The 20,479-nt window shown below is 36.4% G+C and overlaps 1 protein-coding gene across 2 annotated transcripts in view; it reads right to left on the bottom strand.

Moving 5' to 3' along the window:
* Positions 1-20,479, bottom strand: part of usp34 (ubiquitin specific peptidase 34) — a 51,342-nt gene that overhangs the window by 3,667 nt on the left and 27,196 nt on the right. Inside the window, exons 30-73 of one of the 2 annotated variants that reach the window (XM_058784401.1) lie at positions 20,157-20,279; positions 19,985-20,068; positions 19,677-19,763; positions 19,343-19,543; positions 19,182-19,264; positions 19,039-19,079; positions 18,819-18,943; positions 18,212-18,364; positions 17,242-17,402; positions 16,711-17,015; positions 15,653-15,816; positions 15,082-15,147; positions 14,849-14,995; positions 14,706-14,762; positions 14,514-14,591; positions 12,998-13,092; positions 12,738-12,910; positions 12,506-12,656; positions 12,328-12,406; positions 12,148-12,201; positions 11,420-11,515; positions 11,265-11,329; positions 10,896-10,971; positions 10,713-10,760; positions 10,519-10,584; positions 10,097-10,177; positions 9,826-9,911; positions 9,518-9,686; positions 8,841-8,915; positions 8,605-8,756; positions 8,218-8,371; positions 7,709-7,753; positions 5,904-6,008; positions 5,633-5,780; positions 4,409-4,713; positions 3,996-4,325; positions 3,018-3,175; positions 2,855-2,933; positions 2,615-2,741; positions 1,310-1,417; positions 1,112-1,216; positions 908-1,032; positions 704-827; positions 527-606 (exon numbers count right to left, since the gene is read on the bottom strand). In XM_058784401.1, the coding sequence (XP_058640384.1) occupies positions 527-606; positions 704-827; positions 908-1,032; positions 1,112-1,216; positions 1,310-1,417; positions 2,615-2,741; positions 2,855-2,933; positions 3,018-3,175; positions 3,996-4,325; positions 4,409-4,713; positions 5,633-5,780; positions 5,904-6,008; positions 7,709-7,753; positions 8,218-8,371; positions 8,605-8,756; positions 8,841-8,915; positions 9,518-9,686; positions 9,826-9,911; positions 10,097-10,177; positions 10,519-10,584; positions 10,713-10,760; positions 10,896-10,971; positions 11,265-11,329; positions 11,420-11,515; positions 12,148-12,201; positions 12,328-12,406; positions 12,506-12,656; positions 12,738-12,910; positions 12,998-13,092; positions 14,514-14,591; positions 14,706-14,762; positions 14,849-14,995; positions 15,082-15,147; positions 15,653-15,816; positions 16,711-17,015; positions 17,242-17,402; positions 18,212-18,364; positions 18,819-18,943; positions 19,039-19,079; positions 19,182-19,264; positions 19,343-19,543; positions 19,677-19,763; positions 19,985-20,068; positions 20,157-20,279 (5,334 nt within the window). The remainder of the gene's footprint in view (positions 1-526; positions 607-703; positions 828-907; positions 1,033-1,111; positions 1,217-1,309; positions 1,418-2,614; positions 2,742-2,854; positions 2,934-3,017; positions 3,176-3,995; positions 4,326-4,408; positions 4,714-5,632; positions 5,781-5,903; positions 6,009-7,708; positions 7,754-8,217; positions 8,372-8,604; positions 8,757-8,840; positions 8,916-9,517; positions 9,687-9,825; positions 9,912-10,096; positions 10,178-10,518; positions 10,585-10,712; positions 10,761-10,895; positions 10,972-11,264; positions 11,330-11,419; positions 11,516-12,147; positions 12,202-12,327; positions 12,407-12,505; positions 12,657-12,737; positions 12,911-12,997; positions 13,093-14,513; positions 14,592-14,705; positions 14,763-14,848; positions 14,996-15,081; positions 15,148-15,652; positions 15,817-16,710; positions 17,016-17,241; positions 17,403-18,211; positions 18,365-18,818; positions 18,944-19,038; positions 19,080-19,181; positions 19,265-19,342; positions 19,544-19,676; positions 19,764-19,984; positions 20,069-20,156; positions 20,280-20,479) is intronic. The other variant, XM_058784485.1, reaches the window with a different exon arrangement.

Here is a 20,479-nt window from a genome sequence, read left to right as displayed (position 1 = left end):
CAGCAACAGCAGCAACAACAACAACAACAACAACAACAACAACAACAACAACAACAACAGCTATATTTAAAAGAAAATTCAATACACCACAGTTTTTATATTACACTGATGGATAATAATAATAAAATTATTAAGAAATTAAGAATTAAATTTAGCTTTGTGATAATAATAATAATAATTAAATATTATATATATATATATATATATATATATATATATATATATATATATATATATATATATATATATATATATATATATATATATATATATATATATATATATATATATAAATACAATTACATACATATTATTAATATTTAAAGACAGTTACAAGAGCAATTTTAATACAGAATTAGTTAATTAATCAATTCCATTTTAAATACTTTAAAGCTGTGCATGACAGTGATTTTACCACAGTTTTAGGCATGCCACATGTCATCAAGCTTAACCTGTGGTAAAGCATGTCCTCTAGTGTCTTACTGCTTCGGCATGTGTGTTTGAGAGATGACCGAGAAGATTTTACCTGAGACTGAGCGAGTTCTGTCCATAGTTTTGGAAAGAGAGCCAAGTGTAGAGGAAGTCCTTCATATGCTATCAGCACACCTGCACACAGGTGAATAAACACCATCAGCACACACACACACACACACACACACACACACAGAGTCAAACTGAGCTTTAGAGAGTGAAGCATCCTTACTGAGTTTCACCAGAGTCTCTGTGAACTTCTCACAGTTGATGGCGACTCGACAGAGCAGGTGAATGAACTGATGATACGACAGGAAGTAGTCCAACAACATCCTGTCATACACCTCATCCTTACCCTACAGGAAACACAAAACACACACTGTGAATACCTAAAGCTCAGCGTGCGACAGGAATCATGCGTCGGTCTTGTACACACCTTACTGGTCTCCACCATCGAGGGGAGGAGGCACATGTTGAGCTCCGGTCTGGGAGGACGAATGTTGTTCTTGCCGCCCATCAGCTTGATATTCTCTCTACAGGGCAGGTACGGGCCAAACGACACTGCAAACGCACAGACGGTGTTATACATCATGATGATGATCAGTGCTGTATGTATGCTGTATGTTTTGGCGGGACTCACTGGGGATGTTGCTGTGGTGGTAGGTGCAGTGGTTGTGCTGCAGAAAGGGCACGAGCGTGTGCAGGAAGTCATGAGGACTCAAGAGCACCAGCTCCTTCAGCACATCTGAGAATGAACATGCACATTCAAATCACATTCATCTGCTGCTTCGGTTCATTTGAAGCACGGCGTGTTTGTTTCGTAGATGTGGCGACTCACCCAGACAGGCGTTGCGTAGCTCTGGTGGGCTGTAAGAGTTCAGCAGCGTCAGCAGCTTATGAGCAAAATCAATCCTCTCCTGCCACTGGATCAACGCCTGCTTCACATCTACAGAAGGACAGAAATCAGTAGTGATTGAGATTACAATACACATACAAGTGCATTATGGTTAATGAGGTCCTTCAGTATTGATTCTTTAGGAACGTTATGGTAATGAGTATTTTTGTACTGAACATTAAGGTGTATTATGGGTAATGAGTACTTTTTCATTGCAACAAGATGGCTCCTGTTCCGGCATTGTTAGCTTGCCATTAAAAATGGTCAACATGCGACCGAAACATTTGCCTTGTTGCCTTGTTTTTTTCAGCAAGTTGCCTGCATTGCTTTCATCTCGCTTGTGATTTTTCATTTTTGAGATTATGCAGACTTTTTTCTAGTATTTTACTTAAAGAGTACTTCTGCAATGCTTGTTAAGGTGCATTATGGGTAACGAGTACTTTTGCATCACTTCTTAAGGTGCATTATGGGTAATAAGTACTTTTGTACTGCATGCTACACAGAAGTCCTACGTCATCCGCATGGAACGGCGTGTGCACACGACAGTTAGCAGATGCTAGAGATTACCGTTCGGAAAATTTTAAATATGGATATTTTCTTACAAAAACACATCGATTTTCGTTACAGAACGCCTTTATTCACCCCCCGGAGCCATGTGAGGCACTTTCTATGGATGCGCTTTATTAGACTTCTTTTGGACTGTTGAACAATAACACCCATTGCCATGTTAAAGCTTGGAAGAGCCAGGATATTTTTTTATATAACTCCGATTGGATTCTTCTGAAAGAAGAAAGTCATATACACCTAGGATGCCTTGAGGTTGAGTAAAACATGGGCTAATTTTCATTTTTAGGTGAACTAACCCTTTAATGGTAATGAGTACCTTTGAACTGCACGTTAAGGTGTATTATGGGTAACAAGTAGTTTTGGATTGCAGGTTTAGGTGGATTATAGGTAATGGGTTACTTTAGTATTGATTATCCAGGTGCATTATGGGTAATAAAGTACTTTTGCATTGCATGGTAGGGAGCATTATGCATAATGAGTACTTGTACTGCAAGTGTAGTTGTATTATGGGTAAATGAGTAATTTTGTATTGCATATGGTGCATTATGGATAACAGTGCTTCTGTATAGCAAGTTATGGTCCATAAGTAATGAAGAACCCTGGAGTTATTTATTTAATGTGCATTATGGGTAATCAGTGAACATCAGTGAAGTGTGTGGTGTATTGTGGGTTATGCACTACCTTTGCGCTGTAAGTAGGGCCGCGTTGCCTTTAAAACAGACAGGAAGATGGACAGCAGCTCCACCAGATCACCTGTCACGTGACACGCAGTGGCCTCATGGTACATCATGTGCAGGGTGTTGAAGGACTGCAGACAGAGAAATATTTAATTCTATATGACAGTCCATTAAAATATGAAGATGAATGAAAAGAGTCAGTGAGTATGAAATAGTGAGTATGTATGTCAGTGTGCATGAATACCTCAGTCATGAGGATGAGTCCTCTGTTGAACACCACCAGCAGTCTGTCCTCATCGTTCTCCAGCAGTATACGGAAGGCACTGAGAGTACACAAACAGATTAGTATGAATGAAAATGGCTCAGTCTTGTAAAAGACTCAAACAGACTTAAGAGAGTGTGTGCACCTGATGAGAGTGGTCCAGCAGGAGCGCCCATCTAGACAGCGCAGGTAACAGCTGATGGTGGTCTTCTTGAACTGCTTCACGTCCTCCAGCTCTTCTTCTCTCATATCAGGCCTCTGAGCCACAAACAGCTGCATCAGGTTAAACAACTCCTCCACAGCCTGCAGAGAAAGAAAAAAAAAATACAGAGTTATTTTGCTTGAACTGAATTAACCTGAATAGTTTAAAACATTCATATTCCTTCAGACAGAAACAGTGAGAAACAGAAGGCACTTTAAGATTAAAACACTAATGATAAACAAAAAATGTTCAGTGAATTCTCTGAAAATGTTGTTTATACACTTTAGGAGGTCAACCTAAATTAAGTATTATTATATGCAGTGCTTTATTTTATATGAGATTTACAATTTTTGCAATTTAAACAACGATTTGATTTAATTTTTCTAGCAATAAACATTATTTAAACTATTTAAAATATATAGAAATTAATTAAATATATAACAATAACTGTATAAAATAAAAAAGTAAATAAATGTGTAATAAAGAAAGAATGATTCCCCAAGGACAAATTAAATTATTTAAAAGTGACACTAAAGACATTTATAATGTTTAAAAAAAAAAATCCTGAAGAAAAAAAACAGTTTTTACTAACTATTATGCAGCACAACTGTTTTCAACACTTATAATAAGAAATGTTTCTTGAGCACAAATCAGCATATTAGAATGATTTCTGAAGGATCGCATTACAGAAATAAATTACATTTTAAATTATATTAAAATATTTCAGCCTTGGCGAGCAGAAGAGACTGTTAAAAACAACAACAAAAACGTACTAACCCCAAACTTTTGAACGGTGCCAAAGTTACTGATAAACTATGCCATAAATGAAAGAAACAAAACATGTTTGATCATATGTCTTGTAATAACTTTGGTAGCCGGTTCAGAAACTGCTAAGTCAAGGCCTGTAGGTGCTGTTCTCACCCCTGGGTACTGGCTGGCGTGGGGCGTGAGGTTTTTGAAGGCCCACTGTATGTTCTGGTGAGACGCCAGCTGGCGGGTGAAGGCGGGTGACTGCTCGCAGCACATGCGCAGGATGGCGTAGTATGCCGGCAGCATCCCGCGGTTGAACAGCACCACCTCCTGATCATCGTGATCGGCCAGGATGTAGTTGAAGGCGATGTTTTTAGTGACAACGGGGTTTTGGACGATGAGACGCACGTTCTCGCTGCAGTCCACGCAGACGTTATACCAGAAGGACAGAAGCGCTTGCTTGTTGTGATTCGTGGCGATGGCCGGTTCTGATAACTTAGGCTGTGAGATCGATAGAGACACATGAGCACTCAAATATGCATCATATGAGCACCTAGACATGTTTTCATCTGCACGTGAAGTACCTGGAAGAGGTTCCAGAGGTCCATGAAGTAGCTGGAGAACATGAGCTTCTCGGTTTTGGAGATGAGGCAGTATGTCATGAAGCTGAAGTACTGCACCAGTTTGGTGGTCCCGTGCACCGGCACGTCCACGTAGAGCTTGGCCCGGCCCAGCAGGCCCAGCAGCAGATTGTAGACCTGGTGCAGAACCACGGTGGTGTCGGGACTCAGCGGGAGGTCCCGCGTGGGGATGTGAAGAGAGCGCGTGGAGCGGAACATCTGACGGAAGGAGTTGCTCGGGATAAGAGACACCAGCAGATACGCCGCCGCTGAGAGAGAAATGCATTACATACGTCACAAAATAATGTCCAATCTGACATTTCATCTAGCAAAAATATATTATTATAAAATAAGACTAGCTATCCATTTTGTAGATGTTTGTGTGGATGCATAAAATGTTATTTAAGGAACATTCAAATATTTTTAAGCATGTGTGTAGTTCTTGATGGTCTTATAATGTGTATATACACATATCTGGGGCAGTGTTATCATCATCAACTAAACTATAAAAAAACTTAAAATTACTATAATAAATACATTAATAAAAAATTCATAGTATAATAAATTACTATTTTACTACAGCTAGTTGTCAAGGCAACAGTTCTCATTTTCGTTTAGCTTTAGTTGAAGTATTAAAATAACAAACTAAAACAAACTTAAAAACTATAGAGTCATATGTGACCCTGGACCACAAAACCAGTCTTAAGTGTCAATTTTTCGAAATTGAGATTTATACATCATCTGAAAGCTGAATAAATAAGCTTTCCATTGATGTATGGTTTGTTAGGATTGTAATGTTATAAATGACTTTACTGTCACTTTTGATCAATTGAATAGATCCTTGCTGAATAGCAAGTATACATTTATTTAAAAGTACTTTTACTATTAAAATACAGAATTTATTACTTCCAATTAAAAATAATTTTTACTAACTGACCCCAAACTTTTCATTATATACATACATGTGTATATATATATATATATATATATATATATATATATATATATATATATACATATATATATATATATATATATATATATATATATATATATATATATATATATATATATATATATATATATATATACATATACACACACATATATAATGTGTGTGTGTGTGTGTGTGTGTGTGTGTGAGTGTGAGAGAGAGAGTGTACAGGTGTGTAGATTGTGTGTTCTTACATGTTCGGACTCGTGGGTAGTTGTGCGCCAGCAGAAACCTCTCCACCCAGTTCTCCATGTTCTGCAGGACCCAGCTGTGAGCCAGCTTATTACGCGGAGTCTGGACGGCCAACCAGTCCAAACACTGAGACGGGTTATACTCGATCACCTGACAGACAGAGATCAGACGCTCAGATCAGTGAGCCAGAGGCAGGTCCTCAACATAGACACAAAACTCTCACGTAAAGCACCGTTTCAGAGGAGAAGTGAGAAAGCGAAAGAGTGATCTTACCTCCCAGATCCTCTGCAGGATGTAGGACGCAAACGAGGGCATTCCTGGAGGACCAGCAGCAAACTCCATCAGCATCGTCAGCAGCTTGAAGAACGGATTCGCCGCCTGTCAGACACACAAAAAAATGTTAGTCAGTGTGTGTAAGAATAAAATAATAAAACAATTGTACTAATGCTGTCAAATGATTAATCGCATCCAAAATAAAAGTTTATGTTTGCATAATATATGTATGTGTACTGTGTTTATTTATTATGTATATATAAACACACACATACAGTATATATTGTGAAAATATTTACATGTATATACATTTATATAGTTATATTATAATTTATATTATATATAAATATATTTAATATAAACAGTATATTTTTCTTAAATATATACATGCATGTGTTTGTATTTATATATACATAAAAATACACAGTACACACTCATTCAGGCAGGTGATCAGCTAGAGACAAAAAAATAAGGAAAATCTGGCCACGCCCACAGCACTTATTATTAAAAATATATATTTTAGCACATTAAAAGATATATCTTATATTGTAATACATACTATTGTCCTGTAAAAAATAAACAGCAGCATTTAATAATTATGATAACAATATAATATAGTATATTATAATAAAGTACTATAATATTATAGTAAAGTATATAGAATTGTTATTATTATTAAAGTACCTGCCAAAAGTTTGGAAACATTACAATTATTAATGGTTTTGAAATAAATATCTTCTGCTCATCAAGGCTGAATTTATTTGATCAAAATAATGTAAAAACAAAAAACAGCAATATTGTGAAATATTACAAATTTAATTTTAATATTATAAAATGTTGAAAACTATTTTGCTGCTTCATATTTTGTGTGGAAATGGTGATACACTTTATTTTTCAGGATTTTTTGATAAATATAAAGTTTAATGAACAGCATTTATTTGCATTTATCAAATATGTTAATTAAATTGGTTAATGCATTTATTAAATAGAAATCATTTTAAATGTCTTCACTCACTTTTTATCACGTTAATGCATGATCAATAAAATTAATTTCTCTATCTTTTTTAAATCTTATACAAATGTTTGAGTGGTATCATTGTTTCCACAAAAACATTAAGCAGCAAAACTGTTTTTAACATTGATAATAATGAGAAATGTTTCTTGAGCAGTATATTAGAATGATTTCTGAAAGATCATGTGACACTGAAACTTCTCTTTGTATGCAACAGATTTATAAACATTTCTAATGACAAATGTTGCGTTCCCAAATGCAAATTAAAGCTCAAACTAAGTGCAGCGCAGCTGAATCGAAACTAAAAACAGTACTGTAACAGCAGACATGTAGCGCGTCAGACTACAGTCTATTATATAATTACATCACAACCGTTGCAAATTTTATGACAGCACTAACAATCTCAAATTCTCACCGCCATTCAGAAAAAGTCACCGGGTCGAGTAACACTTTTCAGCAGTGAATCTACTCACCTTTGGCGCTTTGAATCATTTGAACGCTTTTAACTGTCCTCTCAGGACCAATCCTTCCACGATATTTTAGAAAACAACCTTTTCACAGTTTATTTAGGTAGCCATTTGTGCAATTTCAATCATCATACAGTAACCAACCCCCAATCACCCCCCCCCCCCCTCGACGCGATCTATGCGAAGCACATTGGTCGTCCCTCAGAGGTCGGAAAACACAGAAATCACATCCCTGTATATTATGTAAAGAAAAACTTTTATTTTGGATTCGATTAATCGCGATTAATCGTTTGACAGCACTAAATCGTACTGAGAGCTGTTCCTACCTCTGGAGTCAGTTTAGCGATGGAGGTGAACAGCATTGACACAATCTATACCAACAGAAGAAAACAAATCATGAGACGTTATGTTATAGATTGATACAATTGTTTGCATGCATAGATATACTTCAAGAAAAAAGACTGCCCCAAGAACTAAACTACACTACTGTTCAAACATTTGGGGTCAAGATCAAGATTTTTTTTTTTTAAGAAATTCAGGATGCATTAAATTGATCAAGAGTGACAGTAAAGTTTATAATGTTACAAAAGATTTCTGTTTCAAATAAATGCACTGATAATAATCAGAAGTGTTTCCTGAGCAGAAAATCTGCATTTCAGCATGATTTCTCATGTAATGATGCTGAAAATTCAGCTTTGATCACAGGAATAAATTAGATTTTACAATTTACTCAAAGAAAACAACTGTTTTAAATGGTAATATTTCAATTCTTTTCTCTTTTTACTGTATTTTTGATCAAATAATTGCAGCCTCGAAGAAACTTTCAAAAACGTACGTGTTCTGCCAGGCGGTTGTTGTATCTGCAGAGGCTGAATATGAGGTTGCAGGTCTGTCTGATGTTGATGCTGTCTCTGATGTGCTGGAAGAGGAAGGGGAAACCTTTTCCTCCGGTCAGCGCCGCCATGTCACTCTGAGACAGAGTCAAGTGTCTGTAGATGGATGGAGACAAATGATCAGACAGACAGGTATTACTACTCTATTACAGTAAAATTGACTGATGCCATGGTTTTGCAACTCTGTTTTGTGACGCTGCAGGAATCACTTTAAACAGCCCTAAAATAGGCTTCATTTTCTTTAAACGAATTTGCAGTGAAATATGATCCATTTGGGATGAAATATGATATGCTTTGAGAGATTAAAACCCGAATACTTCAGTGTGTACCTCTCAGATCGGGACTGCTCCACCAGCAGAGCTATGAGAGCAATCATCTTCTCCAGAGCAGCCGGACGGTACTTCTCCTCTGCCAATGAGAGGATATCCTCCTCTTCATCCTCCTCACCCTCCTCCTCCTCAGACAACACCTCCACCTGAGGCTGAGACAGAGAGATGCATGTTATGATCTGAGATCAGGGAAAGTCTGAATCAGAGAAGATCAAACCTGATGAGACAGCACTCACATTTTCAGGTCCTTTAGTGCCTATGTAGAAATGCACCATTATAGAAATGGCTTGCAAAGACAAGAGGAACTGACTCTGTGAAGACAAAAAGACAAAAAAAAAATATATATATTAAAAGAAAATAAAGAATATACTTCAAAAATTGTCAAATTTTTAATAAATAAGTGAAATAATTAAATAAATGCATACATACATCAATTAAATTAAATAAACAAGTTAAATAAGTAGGTAAAAACTGTCAAATGATGCTGTCAAATGATTATTTGCAATTGCATTATTCGCATCCAAAATAAGTTTATTTACATAATACACAGTATGTGTGTTCTGTGTATATTTATTATGTGTTTGTGTGTATATGTACACATACAGTATTTATTTTGAAAATATTTACATGTATTTACATGACTATATTTATATTCATATAATTTGTTATAAATAAATATATTTAATATGGAAAAATTATTTTTATGAAATATATGCATGCGTGTGTATTTATATATACGTAATAAATATACACAGTAAACACTACGCAAACAAATTTTACAGCACTAGTAAAGTAAATAAATGAAATAAAATGAAAAGTAAAATAAATAAATCAATAGAAATAACTTAACAGGTAGATAAATAAAGTAAAACAAATAAGTAAATAAATAAATATACAGATAAGTAGTCGTTACCTCTTCTTCTCCCATTTTGGCAAACTCGTATAGAAAGGCAAAGTATTCGGTCAGATGTTTGCTGTGCGGCTTCACTCCGTGCTCCATGATTGACAGCAGCGTTTTCACGAACCGCGTCACACACGAGCGGCTGCCGATGTCCTCCACCGGCCCGTCCATATCGTCAGACCTGCAGACAGACCAACAGAAATGAGAACGTTTCTGGAAGAATTTCCCTGTTTCATTTACAGGATAACAGCATATGTATTTGGAGACAAGAGGATGGTTATCTGGCTTCAGAGGAAGACAAAAAGGGACGCATCACACACCCATCCTCCATGCCCGGCTGCAGGTACAGGTGAGCGTGGACCGGTCTGAGACGCTGGATCACGTGAATACACAACCTCTGAAACATCTGGAACATCACAGCAGCACATTCAGAAGCACTGTTTCTTTTAAATGCACATGTTTTCTTATAGAGGAAGGGTGTGGGTTTGTCTGTTATAATGTTATTATAATAATAATAATAATAATAATAATAATAATAATAATCTTCATTTAAGAAAAATCTTTAAATAAAGGTGTTTATGTGACACTCACCTGACGTACAATCTGATTGGGACACTTGATGAGAATCTGCATTGGCCACCAGTTATCATCTGCCATCTGATCCAAAAACCACTGCGTGCACAAACACACACACACACACACACACACACATAGATCACAAAAACAGCATTACCCAGCAACACTGCTGATTTCGTCAACTCTCTCCATTCATTTGGCTCAAAAGTGATTTTACAGAGCAGAAGATCCCGGGAAACAAGAAGCTGGATGTAAAGTGTGAGTATGTGTCCCTTGCAGAGATTTTTGAAAGTTTTTTGAAAATCTAAAAATGCAGAAAGTTTTGTGTGAGGGGTACGTTAGGGTATAGGCATTGCAAATAAAGTTTGTACAGTATAAAAACCGTTACATCTATGGAATGTCCCCATAAAACATGAAAACCAGTGCGTGTGTGTTACCTCGCAGGCAGCTTGGCTATTGTTAAATTGTTTGGTCAAGAGTTCAATCCACTGCAGCATTGTGGGCTGAGAGAAAAAAAAGAATGAAAAATTAGCTTACAAGAGCAAAAAAACAATTATTAAACTACAGAAACTGTCATCAGGCCCCTCCTGTAAATTACAATAGAAGAACAAAGAAGTAAAGTCCATCTCACCTTTTCTTTGGAGTGGATGAATGTCTCCAGAACAAACGATGTGCTAAGCTGTGAGAGAAAGAGAGGAAAACAACTCGATTATGAACCTCACTGTGGACAATAGCTCAAAATGATTCATCTGAAAGTATAGATGCTTCATGAGCTGGTGTTGTGCTGCTCTGATAATGCAGTGGACAGACTCACCTTAGCCGTCATGAGCGACACGGATTTGGGATCCGGTAAAGTGCTGGGAATACTGCTGCACAGCTGCCACATGAAACTACAGAGAAACAACAAATTAAAAGAATGAAAAAGAACACAGAAGAGAATGAGAGGACGGATCATATAAATATAATTTGTAATAAGAACAGAACAGAAAATAAGACAAAATAACAAATTAAAGAAAAAGAACATATAAGGAGAGAAAAATTGCATAGACATATTTATATATCACTATACATAAATAGAAATAACGAATAAAAAGAAAAGACAAAATAATTAAAGTTATCAAAGACGTCCTTGTACACAGTTATAAATTATAACTATATATATTGTTCTAGACTGTTCTCCTACCCAAAGTATGTGTGTTCAAAGATGTTCTTGTCTTGGAGAAACTGCATGTTGTCGTGCCAGATCCACTGTGAGAGAGACAAAGAGAGATGAGCTGTCAGTGAAACGCTCAGATGTGTGCAGTGAAGAGCGAGGCTGATGGACAGTGAGGTCTGTACCTCCAGAAGGTCAGGAGAAATGTCAAAGTTAAAGTCCTTCCCATTCTCCTCCTCCACCTCCACTCTCTTATAGAACAGCATGTAGGCACTGTGGGTCTGAAAGACAGACAAATCTTTGCTTGCAGTGCATTTCTGAGGATTTCAAAATCTCAAACAAAACTCATTTAGAATAATTTATTATTGTTATTATTATCATTATTATTTTAACAATTATAATAAATATTTAAAATAATAATAATATATTATTTATTACTTATTAATATAAAAATAACATATAATAATATATAAAATGTATTACTATTAATATAATTAGAAGAATTAATATATAAAATGAAACTAACAATTTAAAAAAATTATATTATTATTAATAAATTATTATTGTAAGAATTATAATATAAAAAGTATATAAATAATAACAACAACATATTTATTACTATAATTACGTATAATTACTACTACCACAATGTCAAATTAATATTTAAAATAAACGAAAACAATGTAATACTACTTCATTAATTATAATAAATATAAACCTATTATTTAATAGTATAATTACTTATATATATATATATATATATATATATATAAATAAAATGTACAAAATGCATTACTATAATAATTAATATGTAAAATAAAACAAAATAATAATAATCATTAATTTATCAATCATATTATTCATTATTATTATTCTGTGATTTTATAATTATTATTATTATCGTGAAACCAACCTTCTCAAAGGAGAAATCCATGAACTTGTCTGTGACAGAGTCGTAAGTTTTTGTCTGAAATGAGACAAGAGCATTTTTGGATTAAAACAACATTAGCTTGATTTTAATATTTAGATTAGTCTATCCTACATGTATATAGGATGACTTGATCTGGTGAGGAAAAATATCAAGAAAACCTACTGTCATCTCTCCACCAAAACACTCTGAGGCCAGCTGGGCCGAATCGAACGGCTTCACCTCTGCGTCGTTAAACAGATACCTGTAGCAGGAAATGACATCACAAACGCATACAATGGTCATTTACCAATAAAAAACGTTGGGCTAAAATGGCAGCTGTAAATGCAGTGCGAATGATCACCATTTGTTGTTGCGGTAAGCGTGTGGGTTGATGATGTCCCTGATGAAGCTGTAATAATGGCCGCCGTCCGCCGTGCCCGTGTGCACCGTCACACCGATCAGGTCATACTCGTAACTCTCCGCCAATTTTGCATCACTGTCGTCACGGAAACCTGCAAATGAGATCACGATTAGCTGACTGGAGAAGACAAATGTGATTTAAAAACACTGTTTCAGCAGAACAATCGCTCTACCTTCCTTCCTGTCTCCTTTGGCCATGAGGAAGTCCTCGGTGTACGGCGTCATGTCGAGCCGCAGCGGGAAAGAAAAGTGCGTGTTTACTTTTTCCTTCATCATGGTCACCATGTTGAACGTGTAGCGCATGGTGTTAAAGCTCAAGATCCGCGGGAGCTTCTTAAAACAAGCCCTGAGAGACAAAAAGAGATGTCATGAAATACAGGTGCCTTAACAGAAAGATTTTCAGCTCTCAGAGGAGGAAAAGAGCAAACTGTACCGTTTTTCAGCGCGGACTTTCTTCCCACACTGAGAGCAGGTGTACATGTTATCACCCTCCAGAGTGTCCTTAATGGTCACCTCGTCCAGAGACTCCTGAAACACAGAGGCAGACACAGATGACGTTTTTATATTAGTTTTGAGGGTTGATGTTGTGTGACAGTGGTGGTTTCCATAACTCTTAAAGACTTATCTCCTTGAAATATTACTGACATAACCAAAAGGATAACCCTGTCACATTACTTATATAGTATATATATATATGTTTCTTGAGCAGCAAATCAGCATATTAGAATGATTTCTGAAGGATCATGTGACACTGAAGACTGGAGTAATGATGCTGAAAATTCAGCTTTGATCACAGGAATAAATTACATTTTACAATATATTGAAACAGAAAACAGTATTTGGGTTATATAGAAAAAATATTTTTTTTTATGATTAAGGCATTGTTTTATATAATAGCTTAATCTCATTCAATCTCTGTAATATAATCCCACATTACAAGAGTAACAATGTTATTTTCTTTTTGTCAACAAGGTATCAACATAAATGGTCTTGAGCAGTATTTCATTATGTTTTATATTTCATCAAGCTGTCATGAGAAAAAGTGACAGTGATCAATTTTTGGCAGACAAAATATTTCTCTTGGCACAAAGTACAAAAAAAAACTGACTGTAAATCTTGTGTGTATTATTTACAGTCAAGGCTATTATTGCCCATTTTTCCACTGACCCACCTAAAACATGTTGATTGTAATAATGTTTTTCAAAAGATTATGGATTACTAACATTTTTTTCCCCCCAATTACAATACATGATTTATTACAAGACAAAAACAAAAACAGAGCAATGCCACTAGAAGTTACTTAGTAACCAATTAAAATATTAAGTGTATCAATACCAAATGTACTGTGGCAGGCCTAAAATCATATAGTGCTTTAGCATTAGTACCTACAAAAGTTACCCTGGACCACAAAACCAGCCATATGGGTCAATGTTTTGAAATTGAGATTTATACATCATAATAAATAAAGAATAAATAGCTGAATAAATAAGCTTTCCAGTGATGTATGGTTTATTAGGATAGGACAATATTTGGCTGAGATACAACTATTTGAAAATCTGGAATCTGAGGGTGCAAAAAAAAAAAAAAAATCAAAATCAAAATTTGTCCAAATTAAGTTCTAGCAATGCATATTACTGATCAAAAATTAAGTTTTGATATATTTACGGTAGGAAATGTACAAAATATCTGCATGGATCATGATCTTTACTTAATATTCCAATGATTTTTGGCATAAAAGAAAAATCAATAATTTTGACCCATACAATGTATTTTTGGCTATTGCTGCAAATATACCCCAGCGACTTAAGACTGGTTTTGTGCTCCAGGGTCAGCTCAGGGTGTGCTCCAGCTATCGGTGCTTTCCAAAGCTGTACACACAGAACATGAAGTTTCCTTCTCATGAGTATGTTGTGTTATGTTGTGTGTGTGTGTGAATGAGAAACACTCACATAGATGTTCTTCATATCGGCCACCTGACATCTGACTGTGTAAAACTCCTCAGCCGTCTGACTCACGTGATCACAGTCCTACACACACACACACACACACAGATATCCAATCAAACGCTCATCCACCACCTCTCTCTTTCAGAAAATACACATTACAATCAAGATCTGCAGGTTCACACAGATCAGTCTTACCAGTGAAACCACATTGTTGGTGATGACGCCTCCAAAAAGCGTTTTGACTGTGTTTTTCTGAAACGACAAGCATAGCACGTCTGTGACTAATACGCTAAACACACTCAAAGCTGTTTTTAAACACACAGAGACGGATGTCATACCAGGTCCTGAGACATCTCCTCTATCTTGGTGATGAGGTCTGTGAAGAACTCGGTCATGTCTTTCTGCTCTCCTGTGTTCAGAGGCTGTTTGTCCATTGTGTAGGTCTTACAGAAGGGACGAGGGTTATATGCCTTCCTCTCGCTCTCCTGCACATGAGCACCAGAGAAACATTAAAATCACATCACATCTGAAGTCATCAGAGGGCATCATGTGATTTGATAAAGTCACGTACCATTAGATACGTGAACATCTTCTGCAGCTCCAGCAATGTGGTCTTATGCTTAATGTCCTCTGAATACTGTATATAAACAGACATAAACAAATATTACTATAATACATATATCCAACAACATACTGAAGCATTTTAAACTAAACAATGGTGTCTGTGTATTATTAAACAATAAGTCATGCAGAAAGGTACATTATTTCAACTGCGGTAAAATGATGGTAACTCATGGTCTGTCATGTATTAGTGCATTTATGACATGACAGCATAGTTATGCTTTTATTCAGCAAGGATGCATTAAATCGATCAAAAGAGACAAACGATTTTTATTTCAAACAAATGCTGTTCTGTTCCTGAAATGAAATGCATCATATGTTTTTGGGAAAATAATCAGAAATGTTTCTTGAGCAGCAAATCAGTATATCAGAATGATTTCTGCAGGACACTTCATGTGACACTGAAGACTGGAGTAATTATGCTGAAAATTCAGCTTTGATCACAGGAATAAATGACATTTTAACATATACAAACAGAAACCAGATCTCATCAGATCTGACCGTCAGCTTTATAAACTCACTTTAGCAGTAAAGACGGCCTGTCTGGCCTCTGGGATCATGTAGAGCTGCTGGATGGTGGAGGCCAGGTAACACGTGGCGCCCAGGTTAGTCAATCCCACAAAACGACACTCGGCTCGGACATCATCATGGGGCCAGTAATCCCATTTATATGGAGCATGAGACGCTAAAAACAAACACCAAAGATCAAACTAAGGCTCCTGTGTACATAAGTATGCATTTATCAGTGATGATATTGTTAACAAAAACTAAATTAAAATTGTTTTCATTCATTGGAATTAGGCTGAAATTAGGCTACATATACATACATACATATATACATATATATATATATATATATACATATATATATATATATATACATATATACATATATATATATATATAAATAAAGTAATGAAAATGAGAAGTTTTGCCTTGGCAACTAAAATAAAATAAGTGTGCAAAATAAGTACTAAAATCACAAATTCAAAAAATAAATTTAAAAACAAAAACTAATAATAATGTCATGTCAATTTTATGTATGTTTTTAATACTTGTGAGATATAAAAGCATAGTGAAACCTCCTAAAATCAATTTATGAGGACAACCTTGTTAATAAATAAGATGATTTAGTTTCTGCTGTTGTCTACATCTAAATAAGGGTTAGTATTAAAAAATAAATAAAATAAAATGGTAACACTTTACAATAACCTTCCTTAGTCAACCTTAGCTAATGCATTAACTAACAATGAGTAATATGTTTGTTACAGCATTTCTGAATCTTAGTTAATAAAAATATACCTGGTCCTTGTTAGTTCATGATAGCTCAGGCTCTTTAAATAATATTAACAGATACAAGTTTTGATTTAAAAGTAAACGAAAAAGTATTAGTACTTGTTGAAATGAACATTAACTAAGATTAATTAATGCTTTAGAAGAATTTTTCAATGTTAATTCATGTGGTTAACTAAGGAAGCTTATTGTATCAAGCGTTACCAAAAAGCCTAATTTAAAAGCAACAGAAGTCAGAGATGTCTACAGAAAACCACTGCAACACACTCATGGTTGTGGCGCTCACCCTGCATGTGCTGCGACATGACCCAGTTGTGCAGCAGTCTGTAGTTCTCCACCGAACCCTTGACCACCTCCACCAGCAGGTCGTAGGCTGCGGCGCGGGCCGCGGGACTCTTGCATTTGGGCTGCTGTCGGTCCTTCAGGCTGGGCAGCAGGAACAGCAGGTCATACGTGTCCCTGAGGAACTCCTGACCCTCCCGAGAGAACTTAAAGGGAGGCTTGTGCTTCAGGACGCTGGTGGCCAGACGCAGGAGACCCGTCAGACCGTCGTCCTCGATCGCCCCGTCCTGCTGGTCCAAAATCTCACGACTGCAAGAGGAAAAACAACAACATGCTCAAAGCTCAGTGGCCTCACAGTGTTTAGAAAGATAAAGATTTCTTTCTAGTAGCATAATGTTACCAGTGATTTTCCATTAAAATGTCACTCTAGTCTAACTAATAAAGTTTGTTTGCTTGTGGCTGCGCTCTGAAGGAGCAAGTTACAGGTTCAGAACGAAACTGATGCAGTAACCCTAGCAAAAGGAGCGTGTTTGACCTGCGGATGCAGTCGGCAAGGTGTCGCGCCAGGGCGTCCAGGTCCAGCAGGGTGGTCTGAGTGGCGTCTTTCACGTGGATGTTGTCAATGAGTTTACAGAGCAGCCAGAAATACTCCTTACAGCCGGTGCGAAACATGGCCTCCTCCTCAAAATCCTCTACCTGCACCAGTGAAACACACACATCCACTCATTTAAAAGAATTGTGCACCCAAAAAATGAAATGGGTAAATAACACTGAGCCAGCACTTAAGAAGAGTTGTTATCATGAACTAAAATTAGAAATATAAGCCTGGTATCACAGACAAGGCTTAAGGCTAGTCCCAGACTAAAATGCATGTGTGAGCTGTCTCAACTGAAAATATCTTACATATCTTAAAATATGTCAGTGCCATTGTTCTGTCTCAAGATGCACACCTCAACCGTTTTTCTAAGGCATTTTTATTAAAGCTCCTTAAATCTCTTAATTTAACTAAGGCTTTGTCCTGGCTTAAGCTAAGCCCCATCTGTGAAACCGAGCCATAATGTAATTTAATTTATAGTTTATTTTATTTAAATTAATATTTAAATTATAAATATAAAAATTTGCAACAAAAATAAAACGTAATAAGTTTAAGTACTTATAAATGTTTAAGTACTAAAATTACTGAATTAAAATTAAAACTGAAATTTTAAATATTTAGAACAATAAAAAGCCATTTCTAAAACTGAAATAAATATATTTTTTTTAATTTAATTCAAATTTTTAATGACCATTTAGAAATATTAAAAAAACTAAAAATATTAAAAAAACAGACAAAGCATTATATAATTACCAAAAAATTTAAATAAAATTCAAACGAAAGAAAAAAATACAAATAAAAGCTAAAATCAATTTGTATACACATATACATAGATAAATATAAATAAATACTAAATACATAAATATTAAAATAACACTGGCACATAGACATTGTCAGTGTTTGTACTTACTCTCAGGGGTTTAAGCGCTTGTGCGTCTGGCAGGAACTTGAGCAGTGTGGACGCAGCGAGCAGCAGGAAGGATCTATTGATGGATTCTCCTCCCTCCAGACCTGACAGAGACAGCTTATACAGACCACTGCACGCCTCCTGACGCACCGCCATCTGCAGATACAGTACGACAATACCATAAAAATACAATCCGAAACAGCATTCCTGCAGCTCAAACAGCAGAGCATGGTAATAGTAATGCCAAGGTCATGGGTTTGATTCCCAGGGAATGCATAAACTCATAAAAGATGTATACCCTTAATGCAATGCAAGTCACTTTCAATAAACTGTCTACCAAACGCATACATTTAACTTAAAATAGAAATATTAATAAATAAATAAATGGCATTCACAACGCATTTAACTTCTGGGATAAAATGCATTGCACAGAATATTCAATATATTTCACATAAATACTTCATGGAAATACAGGGTGGAACTTATTTTTTTAACCGGTTTGAATAGCTGTGGTTTGATTGGTTGATATAATTGTTCCCTGCCTATGTGACCTTAATTAGTGTCCTTGTGTGACCTTAATCAATAGAATCAATTTCAGAGAATTTCATACCTCAGGTATGAGCAGCGTGAGCTTCTTGAGCCAGTCGTGCAGATGTTCACTATCAGCCAGGCTGGATTTGACCAGAGAACAGCAGTGAGCCCAGCTCACCAGCAGCCACATGGAGTAATGAGTCACTGCATGAACATCATTAATAAGTATTAATGAAATGTCACCAATAATGAGAGAAAAGTAGAAACACGCACAGATTTATAACCAATGATGAGCTTACCCTCGTGTCTGGATCTGTGATCTGATTGGGCCTTCAAAACCCTGCAGGATAATCACAAGACAGAAGGGTTAAAAAATAAAACAGGAAAAATTGTAAGTAAATAAAAAAATTAAATATAAAAGGAATCCTCATGGGTTACTCACCTGTGCGCCAGATTGTCGTATGTGTAGGCCACGTTGATGAGCCGCTGGATGAGATTGGTGCCTTGCACAAGACTTAGGAAAACCTGACAGAGAAGACAATCTCAAAAATGAGAAAAAGCAAGCATACGCAGAGAAAAATCCATTTAGAAGCAGTTTCACACCTCTGTAAGACGAGGTATATGCAGGCCCTTCCCATGATCCCCGGCGGTTTTGCGGGACTTCCCTGGCCACGCCCTCTTCCTCTGTGTGTCCGTGAGACCAGACCAGGCGAAAACATCATGATAGGCCAGGTCCAGATCGGCCGGATCCACCGCGAACTGACAAATGAGCTTCAGCAGACAAGCGAGACAGTCCAACAACCACTGCAGAGAGAGAAGAGAAGAGATATCTACAGCTGTCCAGCTGATGGCAGAGCTGGGTAAAAGAACGTCAAAAGGAAAGAAGAAAAAAGCCCTTGCAAACGTTATATGACATGGATGTGTTCTTGACACTCACCACAGTCCAGGATTCTTGTTCTTTCGGCTCTAAAATTGCAGAGTTAAAAATGTCCAGCAGAAGCTGAAGACCTCCAGACGACACAAACTACAGGAGAGACACAGGTGCAGTCTATTATTCACAGACATCCGTCCAGCTCAAATACACACTATACAGAGCACATGGACTCCAACAACCACAAATCGCATAACAGTTTTACCAAAACCTATAAAATTGGTGTTCAAATGAGTATAGTTACCTAGTTCATACGTGAATGCACAATAACAACAGATGATTTTCAGTGAAAGTGTGAGAGGAGGTGTCTGTACCTTACAACTCCAAGTGTTCTTGCTGTTCTCGATCTGCTCCTCACTGGAATCGTCAGAGTCTGGATACAGATCACTGTAACTGCCCTGAAATACAAACACATGCGTGTTTCAGGAGACAGAACATTTCCAGATCTGCAGGACTGCATGTGTGAGTGTGATTCTGGACGTGTACCGTAGACTCGCGGTGAATCCTGCGGTTGGGTTTGCCGAGGGCCTCTATGATTTCTAAAGCGTAGAGCAGCTTATGAGGGCTCTTGATCCTCAACAGATCCTTCCAGCACAAACCGTCAGATCCCTAAAGTCACGATGAGCACAAATCAAATCAATTTTCACTCAGAAATTAGTAGCAGATTTAATAGTAAATGTCTGACACATTGACATAAATGTGAAGTAGAAATTGACCATGAAATTTTAATTTAGTATAAATTTCAAGTATAATCAAATTTAATGACAAATCCATACAATTTCTTATTAAAATGTAGACAGTTTCGCCCC

The sequence above is a fragment of the Onychostoma macrolepis genome, chromosome 01, assembly GCF_012432095.1.
Source record: "Onychostoma macrolepis isolate SWU-2019 chromosome 01, ASM1243209v1, whole genome shotgun sequence".
Classification (NCBI taxonomy): domain Eukaryota; kingdom Metazoa; phylum Chordata; class Actinopteri; order Cypriniformes; family Cyprinidae; genus Onychostoma; species Onychostoma macrolepis.
This window is presented reverse-complemented; position numbering and strand designations above follow the sequence as displayed.